This window comes from Camelus dromedarius, chromosome 11 (assembly GCF_036321535.1).
Source record: "Camelus dromedarius isolate mCamDro1 chromosome 11, mCamDro1.pat, whole genome shotgun sequence".
NCBI classification, from domain to species: domain Eukaryota; kingdom Metazoa; phylum Chordata; class Mammalia; order Artiodactyla; family Camelidae; genus Camelus; species Camelus dromedarius.
In genome coordinates, this window is record NC_087446.1 from 47,306,985 (window position 1) to 47,327,503 (window position 20,519).

The window sequence follows — 20,519 nt, forward strand, 5'->3', positions numbered from 1 at the left end:
TTTTATCCTTAGCTGTCATATTCCAAAAGAACGCTAACTAATTTTGTTAAAAGTTAGTTTTTAAAAACAGATCATTATCTGAAGATCTGGAATTTTGTTGTGGTTTCACGCTGAACAAGTTACGTGACCTTGGGCAAAACAGTCCCTCTGAGCCTCAGGGTTCTCATCTGTCACATGAGGAAGCTGAGCCACATCCGAAGTTTTGAAGAACAGCCACAGGAAGTTTTTAACAGTAGAATTCTTTTTACAAAGAAAATTTAAAGCAGAACCTGAATAAATATCAAAAGTGAAGGTGAAGTTGCTCAGACTGAGAAAAACTGCCTGTGTGTGAGCGTTTGTAGGAGACCACAGAGCCCAAAGCCCTAACCACAGACCCTCTCACTTCTCCCTACCCCAAAACACGTCCCATTCTGATCCACGATTCTTTCTATCAGGTGATCCACAAAGATCTTCAGAACCCCAAGGCTAATAGAACCCAATTTAAAAATCATATGAATTAAATGACATCCAAGTTTTCTTTCAACTCAAAAACAAGGTTCAAATCCAAGGCTTTGACGTTTTTGTTCATCATTTAAAATACTTAGCAGAGACTAAAAGAAAATGTCCTTCCTTGTGAGTTTTAATTTAAATTGCCCAGCTGATCAAAATTGGACTCTTCAGCCATCAAAATAGCCAAATTTAAGGATATTCAATATTTCCATTGACCTTACAAGTGCTGGGTGACCTCTTAGTAATTACCCTAAACTATTTCCCTAATATATGTGTGTGTATGTTTATAATGATAATACTCATTTTCATTAAATTTTTAAAGCCTTATCTTTTTAAAAATTGTGTACATTCAGGGAATTTGAATGCTGATACATTAATTTAAATAACACTAACTTGCATATGAGATCACATTAGGAAATGACTGTTAATCATGTTATATGTGAAAATGATTTAAGAAAGCGGCCTTACTTTTTTAGAGGTTCAGTTTTTTGAGGAATGAATTATGATAATATCAGTAATTTATTTTTTAAGGGCTCAATAATAGAGAGATAATTAGATAAAGCAAACATGAGAAGTTGTTTACAATTGTTGAGTCTAATTGGTTGGTATATGCATAGCCATTGTACTATTTTTTCTGTTTTGTTATGTTTGAATATTTAAATAGGTTAAAAATTTAATAAAGAAAGAAAACAACACATTACATTTTTCCCACTGTGAGAAAGTAGCCACTTTTACCTACCAAACTGTCAACCTAAATGCAATTGTTTGATCCATAAAGCGCTACTCTGACAACAGTTTAACTTGGTAAAACCAGGTTGACCATTGAGTCTTTTACCAATAGCTTAACTTAAAATCTCAAATCCCTTATCTGTCAAATGGAACTGTTGAACATATCTCTCTGAGGATTATAAAAATTAAATAAGAACATATATGTAAAGTAGCTAGCACGTTGCCAGGCATCTAAGAGGCACATAATAAGTTAGATCAGGTACTGGTAGGCGACAGTGATGGAGGAGCCATAGTGGAAGTTGTAGTGATAGTGTTAATAGTCATGTCAGTAGCAGCAGTCTTACTAACAGCACCAGTACTGGTTGTAGTTAAGGTAGTCTTGCGTCCTCATCTCTAAAGCACACTTAAGAATAGTACCTGTCTCCCAAGGTGGGTGTTAAGGGTTGGAAGTGAATTTGCACATGTAAAGTTCTTATAATAGCCCCTGGCACCCATGAGACTCTTAGAAAATATTTGCTGTTGTGTTGGTGAAGATGGTGTTAAAGTTTGCAGTTGCATCTGAAGCTTTTGGCACAGTTCTTCCTTTTATAATCTAGCAAGTCAAAGTAAAAATGAAAAAAAATGTTTATTTTTCTTGGATATAGTGCGTATCATGCACACTTAGTAATTTTTGCTTTTACGTTTCGAGAATATTCTCTTCAAAGGATCTACTTCTCTCCAGCCTCCTGTATTTGTCTTTTCATTCTGAACATCACTGGAATAAAAGACATGTTTTTGTAGCGCCATTATGATCTCCGTCTAAGCTTTATCGAGACCTTGTATGTACCATATAGCGTGTTTCTTTGTTCATTACAATTAATGGAATTTGTTAATACAGCTCAGTGGTTCAGATTCAGTGACACTGCAGGAATGATCCTTTATGATTAGTTCATGGGGGAAGGGGAAGGAAGGAATAGACATTTATATTTTGGAAGTCTTTTGATTTAAACTTGGGAAATTTCTAAGCGGTAAACCGCATATACACTTTGGAACATCCCTGAGCTGGGCTATCACAATTTCCAGTATGTGATTCAACTCTCCGCGTATGAGGGGAAGCATTTTGTAATTCAGCCAAGCTGTGGTTTTTCATGAAAATAGAGAGAGCATTCGTATCTAATTTGTGGCTAGAATGTGCTGAGATCCATGATCTTTACTTGCTTTGTAAGCGTTCTGTCGACCACTGAGAACCTCAGCTTCTCCCGAGCTATGGAAAGTGCCAGTCCCATTTATAAAACCTTCAGGAAAGCTTTTATACACATACAACTCTATTGGAAATGATATAGTATAGTTTTTCTTTGCTTTCCTTTTGAGGCATTTCAGTGCCACACTTTCATTAAATATAGACCAAATGAGAATAATGTTAAAGTCACTTATGATTGCTTTGTACAAGTAGGCTTTTCATTACCTACTTAAGTCCTAATGTCTAAAACAGGGCTGACTTTCAAAATGAGTTTAGCATTAAACTTTTAGAATAGTTTAATTACAAGTTATTAAGGAGTTTATTCTGAAGATTCAATTAGTATAAATTCAGTATGATATTTTAAGCTATAAAATAGTTTGTGTTTTTCATTTCATGTGAAATGTATGAAAAGTATGACCACATTATTGCTTTCAGAATAAAAGAAGTGACTGTGTAAACAGCAACATGTTTCAAACTGTGAGTTTGGGGAAATGATAGCAATTTCATTTAAAAAAAAGATTATTTGGTATACAGCATTCAAATATTTTACAAAAGGTAATTATGATGCCATATGCTATTTTAATATTATTTTTGTGCTCTCAATTTTTATTATAAGACTGAATAAAATAATTTTCCATTTCTAAACTGTTTTTTTTTTTAATTCCAGTCTAATCACATGGCTCATTGAAGAAATAGTGAGAATTTAGCAATGGGATTATCTTTCATTTAGACACATGAAGCAACCAAAGTAGTGAGTTTGCATAATAAAAGCATATAAAAGAACTAAGTGCATAAAAGCATAACTAAGAACTAATTTTTATGCAAATTTTTTCTCAAATATAGCTATTATCTTGTGTCATAATAGTTTAAAACCTTTTTACTTAGTATCTTTCGATTAATGAATATTTAGTCCCAAAGTTCAATGCTATTAAGGATATCAAAGCACATTAAAGCAGTCTGTTTTATAAATGTATAGTGTTTAAATTATTTTACTTTACTGTAATTATTTTATATTATTTTATTTCTTCTCACTAGGAAATTTTCTCAGAAATATGTGCCAGTTAGCCTCCAGGATGGCTCAAGAAAAACTCTTTTATTATTACCTTCCCCATATACACAATTTTACTCTCTCCTTACCTCAAATATTTTTTTAAACAAAGTTATAAATAATAAAATCATATTCCTTTATCTCCCCTCTTAAATGAGTTCTGTATAGTATGATATGAGAGACTGGCCAACTATAAAGTCGGGCAGGGTCCCTAAGACCGTCTTCACCTGCAAGTTCCAGAAGTTGCCAAAGCCACTCTCAGTTTTGATTCAGTAGACTCGCAGAACTCTCTGAAAGCTATTATACCCATGGTTACAATTTATTACAGAAATAGTGTACAAATTAAAAACAGCCAAGGGAAGAAGTGCACAGCGTGGATTCCAGGGGAAGTACCAAACATAGGGCCTCCATTGTTCTCGGAGTCAAGAAGCATTACTCTGTCAGCTTTAGCAGGTGGCAGTAAGCACATAGTATTGCCAACCAGGGAGGCTTTACTGAGCTTTGATGACCAGATATTTACTGGGGCTTGATCATGAAGGTGTGACTGATTGATTACTGCCCAAGTGGTTAATCTCAGTCTCTAGGTTGACTGATACCACATGACCCAAAGCCCCTACCCTAGGTCACAATGTTGGTCTTTCTGGCAGAGCCAGCCCCTTCTCTAAAACTATACAGGTATAGCTATCACCCTAAATCACATAGTTAGACTATCCAGTAAGACCCAAGATACCCAGGCAAAGACAGATACTATAGATAACCTTCCAAAGCTAAGGGGAAGGGCAGACTTCTCTTTGTAAATTTGTGAAGGCCTAATTCTCTACAGCAAATAGGGGTGGCTGGAAAATTCAGAAGTTTCCATTTTCTTATATATTAACTGCATTCTTTTCTCTATAATTAACTCATTATTCCTAAAATTTTTATATTTCCTCATTAAATGAGTTTATAAATAATTTGAAATGTACTTTGAATGGATAGTTGATCTCATGTATATGAATAGCAATAATTCTCAATTTAGCTATTTTATCTTAAAACATTAGCTTTATCTTATCTGAAAAAGTCATAAAAAATTATTAAAAGACTTTAATAGAAACGTTTAGATCATAGGCATTTTAATTCATTTATGCAATATTTATTTGTTGAATTCCTCCTGTGTGTCAGATACTACAATATATAATTTGTATGTGATAATAAATAAGACCTAGTTCCTTCCTCAAAGAATTACAGTCTAGTAGAAGAAATGAACAACTAAGCAATTAGAGTAGAAAGGGATAGTTACAATGAAAATACACAAAAGGCAGCCTCCTAAGCGGGACTTTGGATGCCAGAGAAAAAAGAGGCATCTAAACTAGAACTTGAAGTTAGCCAAGTGATAGAAGTGGAAGATGGGAGAATCCAGGCAATGCAAGTGATAGTATAAGGTCTGCAGGAAAGAGAACACATGGTAAAGTTTAAGCTGTTCACCGTGGCTGGGGCATAGGAGGTGGGTAAGGAGGTAGCAAGAGTGTGTACTTCATCCTGACACCAAATAAGTTTCATTATGTGCTTACAAAATGCTGCAATTGTCATGGGCTATATGAACTTGCTAACCTAACTCTGCTTGTAGCTAAAATGAAGTAAACCTGTATTATCCTAAGAGTAGATGCCAGAAGTCTTAGTAAGAATGTTGACTAATTCATTCAAACAAGGTGTATTTAGTGTTATGTTCTTGGCAGTGTGCTGGTCCTGGGGATACAGCACATACAGATGTAATACAGGGATACATGCTGAACAAAACACGAATGTTTCCTCCTCCCATAAAACTTACAGTCCTTCAGGGAAACCAATTTTAATCATATATCTGTAGAAATATTTCATTGCAATCGAGATATGTGATATCACATTAAGTAAAATCCACTATGGCAAAATAAAACAAGAGAAGATGAAAAATCCTGCTTGAAGTGATATTGGTGGGAGAGGGTGTTATTTAGGTGAAGGTGGTAAGGACGTAAGGTATGAGGGGATCAAATTTCAGGAGTAGAAATACCTTGAAAAACCAGAGATGGGAGAGAACACGATACATTTAAGGTCCTAAAACAGGAATGTTCTTCTGGTGAGCAGCATGTAAGTGGAATGGTAGCACTAGGTGAGTTGGGATATTGGCCAGAATTTAGAGAGTGGAGCCAGGTTGCCCCTTATAACACATATAACATGTAATGCTTTTATTCCGGGAAGAGGAACATTTTTAAAGATTTTAGTTTGTTTTTATAGCAAGGGAAGAATTGATCATACTTGCATTTTTTTAAAAAGGTCACTCTGGGTGCCAAATGGAGAAAAGGATAGGTGGGATGGGGTGGAGGTCATGACCAAATAGGATATAACTGTTCAGTGAGAGATGTTGGTAGTTTGGACAAGGGCAAAGGAAGTAGTGATGAAAAGGAATAGAAAAGTTCGATAATTTATGATGGGATTTTAAGGAAGTTGAAGAAGAAGAAGGGTTGAGAATTTCCTCATTGTTTCTGGAAAAGATGCTGTCACAGATGACTAGAAATGTTGAGTGTTTTGGGAGGGGAGTTCAAATGTGATCAGAAGTCAAGTAAAAGAAGCGGAAGAGGTGGGAACCAGATTAAAATGGATTGAGGGTTAAGAGGTAAAGAAATGGCAAAAGCTAAAAACAGAAAGTAAGGTTTTGAGGAAGAAGTATTGTCAGAATCCAAGCAACCATCCAAGAATTAAGCAGCTTCACATGAGGATAAAAGAATTGTTGTTTGATTCTAGGGGAAAGAAGAGAAGGGCAGAGAGAGGTGAGATATGGGAATGGGAATGAGTACCAACAAGATGGCGGCAAACTGGGCGAGGTGAAGGTCACTAAGAAATCCCTGGTAAAAGTAGGATCAACAGGACTTTTAAGAATAGAAATGTGTAGTGGATGGTAATTGTTAATGTTGCTTTACCCTACTTGATGGAGACGACCAGTTCCATGACCTTCAACCCTTTGGTAAACCCACTTTACTAGCTAATACTTTGTGTTAGCAGACTTCTTGGCAAAACAGAGAAAGGGCTAAATGTCTGGTTTGGGGCTCCTTGGTATGGCAAAGAATTACCTGGCCAAGAGAACAGAAAGAAAGAACTCTCCTACCTTAGGAATTTGCAGAAATCTGGAAAACTGAATTTTTAGCCAATCTAGACATCAAGGGATGGGAAGACCCTAACTAACATAAAATCGTATGACCTCTAGCTTCGTTTGTACTGAGAGTGGCTAATATCAATGAACAAGGTTTGTGGTCACTGACGAGTTCTTTATATGGGGATAGTAGCATTCTATTACAATCAATCAAATCAATTCACTCAGATTATAACTAGCTATTATTCTCAATTAATATTACGGATCAAACAAGGATTGCAACCCAAATACTTTCCAAGACCAGCAGAGAATTTAATATATGAAGGGGCCACTGACAGACTCAGTGGTGAAGCAGAGCATTTATTCCATGTATAGTCATAAAATAATCAAAATTTAAAATTTGCAGGTCTGCCATATATCAGAAACAGTACTTTTCATCTATAATGTGGAACATTAACCTAATCACTAATTTTTCATCCTTTAATCTATCTGGATACCTATGATTGCAATAGTAAATCCATATCTGTGGTTCTCAGGAAAAACCTATTTAAAATTTGAATTTTCCAAGTTTTTCCCCTAAGAGAATATTTTGGAGATAATGAGTGTGGACTAGATTTTGCTCCCTCTCCCAAAGCAAGTAGGTATAGTTAAATTACTTGGCAACTCTAAGTCTCACTTTTATCTTTAATAAAATGGACAAAAAAGGACCTATCTCATAGGACTGTTGTCAGAAGAGAATGGAATGAGATATTATATATATACTTGCATAGCCCAGGACCTGGTACAGAGACACCATTCAATAAACATTAGCTATTTTTAGAAATTGAATTGAGATGGTGCCTTATATTCATAAGCAAAATTCCCTCAAGCCTGCTTCAAAAAATATATGTTGAACACTATTCTAAGCACTGAGGATAGAGCAGTGACCAAAACAAAAATCCTTGCCCATGTGGAGCTTATATTTTGGCCCAAACAGAACACGTTAGTAGAATTGTCCATTTTGACAGTTTCTGCACACTTTTAGTATCTTTGTAAGATGAACTGTGGCATATCTTGAAATCAGTTATTTAGATTGGCTTGGGGAAACCAAATTAATCATTCTTCCTGGCCACATAGCATTTCTTTATCCTCCTTGACATTCAGCGTCAAGATTTTTAGACCTTACCATTTCTCTTTAAAAGATATCTGTGAAATACCTTCATCCCTTGCCATCTCTCAAAAGGCCTTCTAATGATAGATATAATAGAATGTCAGAGATGTTAAGGCTAAAAATAAAGACCTGAAGTAACACACTCGCTTCGTTCTTCACTTGAGATACTGAAGCCCAGCGCTTAAATAACCTAAGAACCCACAGACAGTCAGCAGATCTAAAACAGATGCCTTTTTAATGGCGTTCATTCTGTTAGGGGGGAAATGGACCTCTGATATCCTAAATACCATTTAATGGGGGGAAATTGTACTGATTTGCATGGCTGCTGTTTTTGCTGACAGCTGGATTCCAATGGGGAGCTGCTCATCCGGAATGCCCAGCTGAAACACGCTGGAAGGTACACATGCACCGCGCAGACGATTGTGGACAATTCTTCAGCTTCCGCAGACCTTGTTGTGCGAGGTAAGAGTTTCGATGTTTTAGAGTCACAAAACCAAAGCTATTTGACTTGCGTAACTATGTATAATCTTCCGGTAACTCTGGTACAATTTCTGATATATTTAGAGTCTCGACGCTTGAGAATAGTTTCTCACTCATGCCTAAGACTGATTGATGCCAGACAAGTAGTAAACAACACTGATTTTGTTTGCTTCACTAACTACATGTCTTCTAGAAACTTACACCACCTACCTCCTACTGAATGTTTGTGCTTTTGAACTCAGTACTTACCAGAAGTTCTCAGTTCCTGCTAATACTTTTCGTGTGTTGAGTATACTGTTGCTTCTTTTTGACTTTTTTTTTGGTGGAAAAAGTATGCTGGTGCTGTTTATTATAACCTCAAGTGTTATATATTTACCAGTCTCATCTTAGAATTAAAAAGATTTATACGTGTATCATGTTTCTGTTTGTTGCTGATTTTCAGACAAGTGCTTTTTTTTTTATAAATAATTGAGAATGTGTGGGATACAGGCTTATTGAAATTACAAACCCTTGTGCTATTGGTCTCTGCTGTAGAGCTGTGAGGCCAGCTCAGGACAAACCCCATCTTACTGAAGATTGTTCATCCCCTCTTTACTCACAGCCTACAGAATGAAGCCCTTTCCTCTTAGCTAAAAGCCCAAGAAGTATCGGGTGCTGACCTCTCTGCCTATTTAGCTTTAATATCTCACCATTCCTCTTAACCAACTCCATTGTCCAGCTAGTCCACAGAAATACCCTAAGATGTCTACCTCTGTTCCTTGGTCCACAGCACTCCTTCCATGTCCTGTTGTCATCACTTGCTGCCCAAATCTTATCCATCCTTTAAGGCTTGGCCAAAGTTGTACTGAACTCATGAGTCCTTTTATGATGTCCCAAATTTGTCTTCTAAACTCTCGTTAACAGTTACTACTTTCTCTAGTGTGTTCTATAGCAATCTGTACATATGAGTTATCTTCTCTACTAAGTTTTGAAATTCACATATGTATTTTTATTAATATTTAACAAGCTGCAGAATTCTGTTTCATTGTTTCATAGTTCTCCTTTTCTGTCTGTCTCAGTGACATGTTAAAATTTTTATTTTTTCACATTTTACCTACTAAAAATATTTATTGACTGTTTGTTTATTGCACGTTTTCTCAGAGAGGTTTTACACAATCAGATAAATAATTACCAAGTGAGATGATACTCATGGTTTGTCTTAATACTCCTTCTGGATCCAGACTGATATATTTCACTCAATCCCATACACCTTCTGCAATTCCCTCTAGAGCAATGGTAATATGGGGTCCCCCAGTCACACTGGGAAATACTGAAAAATCTTTTATTCCAGTTAAGTATATTCTTCAGTAGAGTAATAGAAGTCTAGCTAAAGTTTCTTTATCCAAATGAACTTTGATGTTTATTACACACAACCCTGATTGAAAATTAATAAAACTCTTAGGCTACAAAATAGTAAATTAAAGAAAGTTCATTTAGATTCAGTATTTCCATTAAGAGTATTTTGTTATCCAGGACATCTACTGTCTGTGAGAGTTATCAGGGAGAGGGACTATTCACTGTTCTTTCTAGTCAGACCACCAGCTGTTAAGCCACTGTGTGTGTTTAATTGAAATTGTTTGCATGTTAACAGAATTAGCATTAGTGTTACAGAAGGGGTTATATTACAATACATCTACATCAGTGTCTTCATGCAATTACATTCAGGAAAACTCCAAATATTCAGAGGGAAGAGGAAGTGTTACAGATATAATAGAAGAAAATTAATAATATTATCCCCTTATACTTAAGTCATTAATAATCATCATAATGTGTATTTTATAAAGCCAAAACCAACATAAAAAAGATAGGACAGGTATTATGTGACAATATAAAGTTGTTTTTTCTAAAGCCTTTTAGTCCTAGGAAAAATAAAGAAATGGAACCTGGTAGGTGCACTGAGTAGAAATATGACATAGCACTGTAGGTCTGTGCTCTATAGCATGATGTTAAAAAAAGAGTTATACAGGTAGATAAAAAAGTAACGCTTAGTACTGTTAAAAATTGGCAAATCAATTATTCTCCAAATTTTATTTCTAAAAATATGCGATTTTTTATATCAGGATAAATTGGCAATTAAAATGGTCAAATACATTTCTGCATAACATGTCAAAAACATATATAAAGTAGACCTTCGAACATGGTTTATATTTTTAAATCCTGGAATGTAAAATTAAAATTTTCTTTATTTCTCATAATAATAAAGAGTAAAGTAATATATAAGATGGTATAGTATTCCTTAAGTAATACTATTGGTCCCTTTATCCACTTAATTATGTTTTTTCATGGTCTTGGAAATTATAACCTAGAGTCCATGGACAGTCTTCAAGGGGTCTATGGATCTTCTGAAACTGGATGTAAAATTCCACATGTATATGCATTGTCCTGGGAAGAGAATTTATAATTCTCATCAGATATCTACAGCTAGCAATGACCCAAAAGGCCATTTTTGGCTAAGAAACCAAGAAATTTAATCTATTATTCTTTTTACCCGCATCTAGATCAAGTCTCTCTAAACAAAGAAGCTGTAAGATGATTATTCACTTTATGCTGATAAAAAACTAATACATTTTATGTAGCAAGGTCTAATAGCACATTTAGATTGAGAATTGCTTTCAAAAATTCAGTTTTCACTCAACTTTTCAAGAATATATCTTTCTTAAAATATATCAGACATGTTACATATTAGACAACATATGTCTATAAGAGCTTGCCAGATTTGAGGTGAACTAATTTTAATTCACATTCATATATAAGTGATCTGAACTGAAGATTCTGAAATTATGAGAATTGCAGTGCTATGCAAAGGACAGTGAACAGATTAGAGGGGGAAAATTTTGGGCAATAAATCTGGTTTAGTACATAAACTATTATGACTTATCAGAAGGCTTAATCAAAAGTAGAAATATTCAGATGTAACTTGGACAGTGTGGATTTCTTTTAGCCTACGTTCTCTTGAAAGAAAAGAATACATGGTGAAAATTGTGCTCTCCATATCCTCTGTGCATTTGTAATCATGAGTGGGTGATTGTGGGTATGTGTGTAAAACTTGATGAAAGTAATTTGTATGAAAGAGGAAAATCTATTTTAGGTTTATGCCTTTCATCATTATTTTAAAATGAGTTTAGAATGAAGGTGATGAATTTGTTAAATCTGAGTGCTTCTGAATATAAACCTGAAATTAAATATAGAAAAAAACATAGCCAAATGAAAATGTAAGATAGTATCTGATATCATGGAGCTTTTTTTCTCAGAGAAAACTCATTCCCGCTTCTTATCTGTTTAATGTTTGGTAGGACTGAAAAATAAGGAAGACAATAGCGGTTGTTTTCAGCCAAAAACAAGTTCTAGAAAATGGCCCAATAGTCAAATATAAGCCATTGTGTTTTTTGTAGCAGTTGAGAACATAGCCCCCTTAGGATTCCAACACATTTAGATAAATCAAATATGGAATTATGCAAAAAATAACAAGCCCTAAGGACAAAGAATCAAGAGGGATTAAAAACAAACAATAGAACTGTAGTTTAGAGTATTTCAGATGCTCTAATCATCAGAATAAAAATAATCAGGCCGAAATCTTTAGATAAAAAGAGAAAATGATAAAAGTGAGTTGGAAATAAGATACTATAAAAATGAGGCAGTTTGAAAGAAAAACTATAAATAATAAACATCATTGAAAATAAAACTGTAAACAATAAACAGTCATCAAAAATAAAAAAGCAATGGATGGGTTAAACAACAATTAGAGATTAAGAAAGGATTAAGGATGTGAAAGAAAGATATGAGGAAATCATCATATTTCAGCACAGAAAAACAGACAAATTATGAAAAAAACCAATTATGACATTAAGGATACAATGAGAAAGTAATATTTGTCAAATTGGATTATCAGAAGAAATATTAGAGAAAGGGGAAAAGACCAATTTTCAAAAAGATACTGACTATAGATTTGGGAGGATTAGTGGCAGATATGACTCCTCATTTTCAAGAATCAGAATGAAACACAAGAAAATTAATAAAAATAAATAAATAAAACTCCAGGATATTCAAGACAAATAGAAGATTAAAAGGACAGCAAGAGCAAAAAGTATTTTTTGCAAAGGCATAGCAATACACTGACAGCAGGCTACTCATCAGTGACAATAAAAGTCACAGGGTAATTGGGGGATCTGGACTTTAAGATGACCCCCATGATCCCTGCTTTCAGGTAAACCAACCTTTGTGTAATCCTGCTAACACTTAGAGATGGTTTGTGTGCTAGCAAAAGTGGGCTGAACAGTCTCATAAACCACATTGCTGCTTCTGTCTTGGTGTCTGGACTTCTTGTTCTGGACAAAGCCAGCTGGCGTGTCATGAGAACATTTCAGAAGTCTTGTAGAGAAATCCACACGAGGAGAAAATGAGGTCTCTTGTTGATAATCAGCACCAGTTTCCCAGCCATTTGAGTGGATCATCTGGAGAGCAGATCCTCCAGTCAAGCTTTCAGACAACTGTAGCCTTGGCCAACAACTTGATTATAACTTTCATGAGAGACTCTAATCAAGAACTATTCAGCTAAGCCACTTAAGAATTCTTAATCCACAGATACTGCAAGAGATACTAACTGTTTACTGTTGTTTTAAGCCCCATGAGTCCTGGGGTAATTTGTTATGCAGCAGTAGATAACTAATACACCATGGAATGTGCTGAAAGAAAAATAACTATCCACCAAGAAGTTACAGACAAGTTATTTCATAATAAGAAAAAATAAAGTTATATTTAGACCAATGGAAACAGAGTTTATCCCCCAAGAGACTCATGTCTAAAGGAATGTCTAATGGATAAATTTCAGGAAGAAAAATAATCTCAGAATAGAGTTCTGAGATGTCAAATAGCACATGAACAAAGAAAGCAGTAAACACATCCAAATCTAAGCAAACTGGGCTAAACCAGACGAGAATATGCTGTGGTCTGAGTATGAGAACTGGTGAGAATGATAAGTTGCCCTCTGATCAAGTTGATGGTTTTTCTTCAAGTTTTTACTGAAACAACAAATCAGACATGAATCTGTATGTATGTACAGATACGTGTGTGCATATTTCACATGGTCAAATATAGAAAATTCATGGAAGTGATAATCATGAAATACAAGAGAGTGGTTACCTCTGGATTGGAGACAGGAAGGAGGTAGGTGTAGTTAAGGAGGGAGGGGAACCTCAAAAGGGTACACCTGTATAACCAGTGTTTTATTTCTTAAGCTGAGTGGTGAGTTGGTAGGTGGCCACTTCTTATTTTATATAGCTTTCCCTCAATGTTAAATATTTCTTAATAAATTTAATTTAATTTAATTTAATTTAATTTAATTTAATTTAATTTAATTTAATTTAATTTAACAGAGTCTCAGAGTCACCTGCTATCTTCTAGTTCTTCACCACCAACCTTCTCAGCAAGGATTCATGAAAAATCATTGTGTAACCTCTGGGCACAGGTCCCAAACTTGACTGTACATCAGATTTACCACTGTGATGAATTTTAAATACACAGTTCTAAGCCCCTCCTTGGAAGCTTCTAAATTAACAGCTCTGGGATGGGTTAGCAAAGGCAGACTAAAAATGGACTGGTGAACCATGGTGCATCAGCACCAAACACAGAAATTGACCCGTAAAATATGCTCAACTGATTTTTAACAAAGATGCAAAAGTAATTCAGTGGAGGAAGGTTAGCCTTTTCAATAAATGGTGCTAGAACAATTGAGCATTCATAGTCAAAAATTTTAAAAAGGACCTTAACTTAAACCTCAAACTTCAGAGTTAACTGAAAATGAATTACGGACTTAAATGTAAAACTATGACACTTTTAGGAAAAAAAAGTATGGGTGAAAATCTTCAGTGTCTTGAGCTAGACTTGACACCAAAGGCATAACACATAAAATGAAAAAGTGATAAACTGAACTTTATCAAAATTTAAAATTTTTGCTTTGTGAAAGTCCCTGTGAAGATGATGAAAAGGCAGGCTAGGGACTGGAAGAAAATATTTGCAAACCACATATGCAATGGAAGATTTGTATGTAAAATGCATAAAGAACTCTTAAAATTCAAAATTAAAACAATGTCATGTGAAAAAGAACAAAAGGTGTGAACAGACATTTCATTGAAGATGATCTACAAATGGCAAATAAACACATGAAAGATGTTCAACATCATTAGCCATTAGGGAAATGCACATTTATAAATAACCACAATGATGTGTCACTACATACATATCAGAATGGCTGAAATTAAAGAAAAAAATAGTGATTCAGAAAAATTGAGTCATGCACACACTGTGGCTGAAAATGTAACATGGTGCAGCCACCCTGGAAAAGTGTATGGTCATTTCCAAACATGTGCTTACCATGGGACCTGGTAGTTGCACTCCTGGGCATTTATCACAAAGGTATTAAAACTTGTGTTTGATGATTGGATTACAGCATTCTGTTGATTCTTATTTTGTGGTTGGCTTTATTCCTTTGATAATGATGTAAATTTAAAAAGCTAAAGCTCTAAACTGTTCTTAGAAACAATGGACAGTTCATACATGTGAAAGAAAAAAGAAATTTGTTACTCATCAAAATCTTAGTAATAGATCATCACTAAATAGTGATTTGACCTTGGAAACTTTGTATTCCTGACTTTCATTATTTGTAAAGACTAGCCAACAATAAAAGTTGCATAGTGTAAAAAAAACTTATATTCACATAAAATCTATATACACAGATATATATAGCAGTTTTATTCATGATAGCCCAACACTGGAAACAAATGCCCTTAAACAGATGAGTTGTTAAACAAACTGTCTTAAATTAGTACCATGGAATATGACTCGGCAATAAGAGAAGAATCATCTATTGATAGGTGCAACATGGATGTATCCCAAGGGAATTATGCTAAGTGAAAAAGAAAAAAACACTCTCAAAAGGTTACATATTGTATGATTCCATTTATATAGCACTCTTAAAATGACAGAATTGTAGCGATGGAGAGTAGATTAATGGTTGTTATGGGTCAGGGAGAGTGAAGGAAGGGGAGTAGCTGTAGCCATAAAAAAGGATACAACAGGGGACCCTTGCAATGAAATTGCTCTGCATCTTAACTGTGGTCATGATCCCAGAACTCTACACATGCGATAAAACTAAAATGTTCTTTGAGCTAAATAAACATACAGCCACACAAATTAATGCATGTAAAACTAGTAAAATCTGAGTAAGGTTGATGGATTACATCAATGTCAATTTTCTGGTTGTATTATTCTATTTAGTTATTGCAAAGTGTGATGGTGAGTAAATGAGCGAAGGATATGCAGGACCTTCCTGCATTTATTTTCACAACTGCATGTGAATCTGTAATGATCTCCAGAAATTTAAACGGATCACTGGACATAAAATACCCTGAAAATATAAAGAAAATATGTACATATGGGCCCTTTCTTTAGAGATAGTACAATAATTAGTAGGAGGCATAGAGTATATAGCACACCCAGAGGTAATGTTTGAACAAGAGTGGTCGCCACCCAACTGCCATCTAAGGAAGTGGGTCCCAGTCTGAAAAAGACTGAGTGGGGCTTGCAGCTTTGGGACCAGAGTTGAACTGCTGAAGGCAATAGAGTGTGTGCTGTGTTTCTTTCCACAGAACCCTCCTTCACTCTTCTTTCCTTATGCACTTCTGTCTCCCCTTTAAATAAGTATTGGGTATATTTTTAAAGAATATCATTATGGAAGGCATCAAATTATAGCATTCCAGAGTGACCAAATATTTAAACCTGGCTTGGGTTAGCAAATCTCTATTTCTAATAAGGCCCCAAGATGATTTTGATGAAATGATCTCTAACTGGTTTTTGGAAAGTATTATTCTAGGGAATTCATGGGAAATCGTTTGAAAATCATATTATTTGGTTTATAGAATACGTTTGGGGGATAAATTACATTAGAAATGTGTTTCACAAAGACAGTAAGGTCCTCCAGTTTGTCTTGTGCAAACCAAATAGAAGTCAATCAACAGACAACTGAAAAAGTTTCATGAATATCTTGCTGTAAGTCCCGGAAGGGAGCTCTGACATAAAGGACAGGAGTGACATGGAACAGGAGGAAGGCAGTCCGGGTGGGGAGAAAAGTTAATTCCTGTGTTTTTCCCTCACCCTTAAATCATTTTAGCACAGCTCAACTTCAGCACCAAGCCACACTAAGGTAGCTTCAACAACTCTAATGTTAACCACAGAACTCTGTATCAACAGTAAGGAAAAAACAAAAACAAAACATGACGAAATGTTTCCCAGTTAGAGCACTAATATAAAAATGAAGATAACTTTATGAGAGATGGTAATGCCATTCTCGGTATTAGGATATTTAAAGTTGTTTATAGAAGATTTTAGTGGAATTTTTTTTCCTATCACAGTGTATCTTAACATCAATTTAAAATAACACTGTGTTAATGAAAGAGGTGATTTCAGAATCAGCTTTTTAAAAAACAGAGGGTTGTATAATACAACTAAAGAGATTTAGAACTCAAATGACTACCAATTGTTTAATATGTAAAGCAAGTTTATAGCTCAAAACTATTCTTAGTTTAAAAAAAAGAAAGCAGCTATTAGACTTCAAATGTTTTTAGGCTTTGTAAGTGAAAATCTCTAACAAGAGGATTGATACAAATTTCCTTTTTGTTGCTGTTACTGTAATAAAATTTGCACTTTATGCATCTCATAAAAGTGTATTTCAGGGTGCTTCATCAAGTAAGTTTTGATGCATAGGGACAGCCCTGTATGAATGTGCTTTAGCAAAAGCGATTTCTGGGGGACTTAAAGCTTTTCAGCTAAAATAAAGTGTCATTTAAAAGGAAAGGTTTTTCAGGATTTATTCGACATCACTTGTGGGAACACTCGTGTAGCCTGCCAAATCTAAATTCTCGTTCATGAGTGCACTTATGGAGACCATTCAAAAATGGACCATAAAATTAAGCCACAAATGCAAGAAATGAGGCTTTGACGTTCATGTTTTACTATGGCATTTCTGCTGTATTATAAATATTCTTGGCAACGCTACCGACTTTTAGGAGGCCCTTCCTGACACCTTGCTGAACGAAGTATTTGCCACTAAAATTGCCAAAATAGAAAATGCAGTCATGATTATACTTTTCAGATCCACTTCCGATCCTCTTTTTTTTTTTTTTAACATCTTATATACCATATTAAACAACATTTCTTATACGAGGCTGAGATTTAAAAATAAACAAAAGAAAAAAGTCTTTCACACTATCTGAAACTTTTAGTCTGATTCTCAATGTGAAATTCAGAAACGTTTTGGAAGTAGGGTGACTGAAGTTAAATGGATAATACAAAAACTGTGTAAATAATTATACTCCAGAATCAAATTTGTATTGTTTATGTTGCTATATTAGAAGCTTGCATTTATATTGTTTTATGTAGATTTTTATTTAGATGAGAATAGTGTATATATGTGATATGTATGTATGTATGTATGCTTTCTACTCTAATGCCAAAATACAGTTGCAGAATGGAAATGGATATAAGTTAGATGTCATCTTTATTTGATGAAGCCCCCTGAAGTTTTTATTACTTGGCATAATGACATGATTACCGGGTTCTTTCTTAGGGTCATTTTGTTGATGACTAGCCCACTTTTAAATCCTGTGTTAGATAATTTAAGGTAACAGAGTCAAAAAAAATAACCTGATGGAAGCTGTCTATACATTTTTAGTCTGAATAATACTGCTGTATTTTAAACATTCATAATGGTTGTTTAATGTTCTTTTCTATAGCAAATGCTTTTGAGTATTTATTACCCACAGATGGTCTATATTAGTCGAGTTCATATCCAAACCATACCCCTCTTTGCTGTCCAGGCAAAATTACTTTGAACCATCTCCTTGGAGATATTGTTCTCAGATTAATTAGCATTCTTTCTTTCAAAAAAATGGAATGAACATTTTCTTTGTACGAGATAAAAAGGTTCTAATGGTCCTATTATTGGAAAATCATGCACTAATTACGCCTTTTTGCCTTCCAACTTCTTCATAGTAGCTATATGAAACCTCTGCATTTATATTAAAATTGGAACGTACAGGTTTAAATCTAGAATTGATCCTAGAGGTCAGCTAGAAAACCCCCATCTCTTTGTATTACAAAATTTGTACTTTTAGAGAAAGAGACTTGCCTCGCTGTTACCCTTCTATTTCATGACAATCATCTAGGAACCTCAGTCCAGTTTTCTGATACTAGGCTTCTTCCAGATGGTAGGAATAAATATAACCTATAGTTAAATTCTAAAACTTCTGTAGCCACTGCTTTAAAACTTTAATACTTCAGTGGGGAGGGTAGAGCTCAGTGGAAGTTTCCAGGTTCAATCCCCAGTACTTCCACTAACAAGAAAAATAAAATAAAATATTAATATCAGTCTTCATTAAAAAAAAAACTTTAACACTTTAATACTCTAAAGCTTTCAATAGTTAATTTGATATAATATCCGAAAGATTACCAAGTCTGTACTCAAATTGTTGATGCTAAGTCGTGAGAGTTTCCGATCGCAGCTCTGTTTTCTCTGTCCCGTTCACTGTCTAGCATGTGCCAATACATAATAGTTGAGTTTTAAAAACATTGTGGGAAAAATAAAGGCAAAGATGTTTATTAAAAAAGGTTAAACTACCACCTCTTGGATTATTTAACGTTCTATACTTGTGGCTAACTCAGGGACCTCTGATAAGAGTGAAAGCCGCAGGGCAGTGAGCCTGACATCGTGTTAAAGTCAGTAGGACTCTCGATGCTAAATCAGGGCTTAGATTTCTGCAGTATCTAGGATAAATATTCACATTGTGTTCAGGAATTCCTATATTCAAATTATTATTATAAATAACCCAATGGGAACTTATATTCAAAATGATTATTTAAGCATGGCATGCCTAAATTAATTCAAAAGGACTTTTAAAGTAATCAATTGAATCACTATAAAATTAAGGAAAACAGATTTTTAAAAGTTTCTTGTAGTACACACACAAAATCAGACAGACATACAAGTACACACACACCTTATCACCCCCACCCTCCCCTCACACACACAGGCGAATGTGAAGAAACCCAGAAAAGAGATAACACTTATATAGGCAGAAAGATGTGTCCAGATCATCAGAGTCAAGTCAAAGAGAATAGTTGAGGTAGTTTTTCAAGTATTTGGGTCAGAGAAACACACATTTACCTCAGATACTTGGATAATTGCCTCTGCTTTCCACTTGCTTTGGCCAAGAAAGTTTGCCACAGAGACAGACTCAGGATTCCATCTCATCAGTCCTTGCAGGACCGAGACGGGAAAATGGCCCTCGCTGCCCACACTGGCTGGAAACAGGGACTGACTAGGCGCCATTCGGAGGCGGCCTGACCCCACTTGGCACTAAACTGCACCAATGCGCCTATTAATAGTGAAGCCCGCCAAAAATTAAGCATTCTCCTTTCCATCAAGAACCATCAAATTCAAAAGCTGCTAAGGGCCGTTGTTCCATAACTGTTAAATGCTGAAGCGGAAGTAATGAGCTGAAGTGCGTATCTGTTTATAATAAACTCAGAACTTAGCAAATAGCCTGATAGTTTCAAAGTTAGAACTTACTAGTAGCTTAAAAGCTCTAGGAAAAATAACAGCTTTCCTAATTACTACTAAAGTTATAAAGTACATCCATAATTGGAAGTTCTATTTCTCAACGTAAGTTCAGTGTAAATTGACGTAAACTCAAAGGAATGTTCAAATAGATCAACAAGGTAGGTAACTCATTCAGAATGAGTCACAATAGTGATGCTTTAAGATGGATCTTGAAAGTGATCTGCTTTAAAACTTTATTTTACAATTTAAAAAATTAAAACCTAACAGTGTAAGGGCTATAAACTGGTAGACTACATGATAAAGCAAGCCCTGATGTAAATTTAGATTGCTTTTCTTTTTCCTCACTGGTGGACGGTGAGAGAAATTTCCTTGCAGGATTTCTTCTCTTCTTCAGTCAATTGCTCCTCTCTTTGTCTTATAATCAAACTGATCAGCTTTTGACAAACTGGAATTTATTCTCTGCCACACAGTCGGTCTCACCCATAATCAGCAGACTTGCTGTTCTTTCTTGATTTCAGAAGAGAAGGCAGGAAAGTTTTAGAGCACATAATAGCTTGGGATGCTTTTAGACGCTCTACCTCACTGCTCCATCATAGGTTTCATACATCAGTGTATATTTACCAGACAATAGTGCCAAATTATGCTGACAGTTAT

At 35.0% G+C, this 20,519-nt stretch overlaps 1 protein-coding gene across 6 annotated transcripts in view; it reads left to right on the forward strand.

The window, feature by feature from the left end:
* The window catches only part of CNTN1 (contactin 1), a 287,326-nt gene that overhangs the window by 192,976 nt on the left and 73,831 nt on the right, over positions 1 to 20,519 (forward strand). For all 6 annotated transcript variants that reach the window (XM_010974876.3, XM_010974883.3, XM_031462744.2 and 3 more), the window contains one exon: positions 8,077 to 8,197. In XM_010974876.3, coding sequence (XP_010973178.1) covers positions 8,077 to 8,197 — 121 coding nt within the window. The remainder of the gene's footprint in view (positions 1 to 8,076; positions 8,198 to 20,519) is intronic.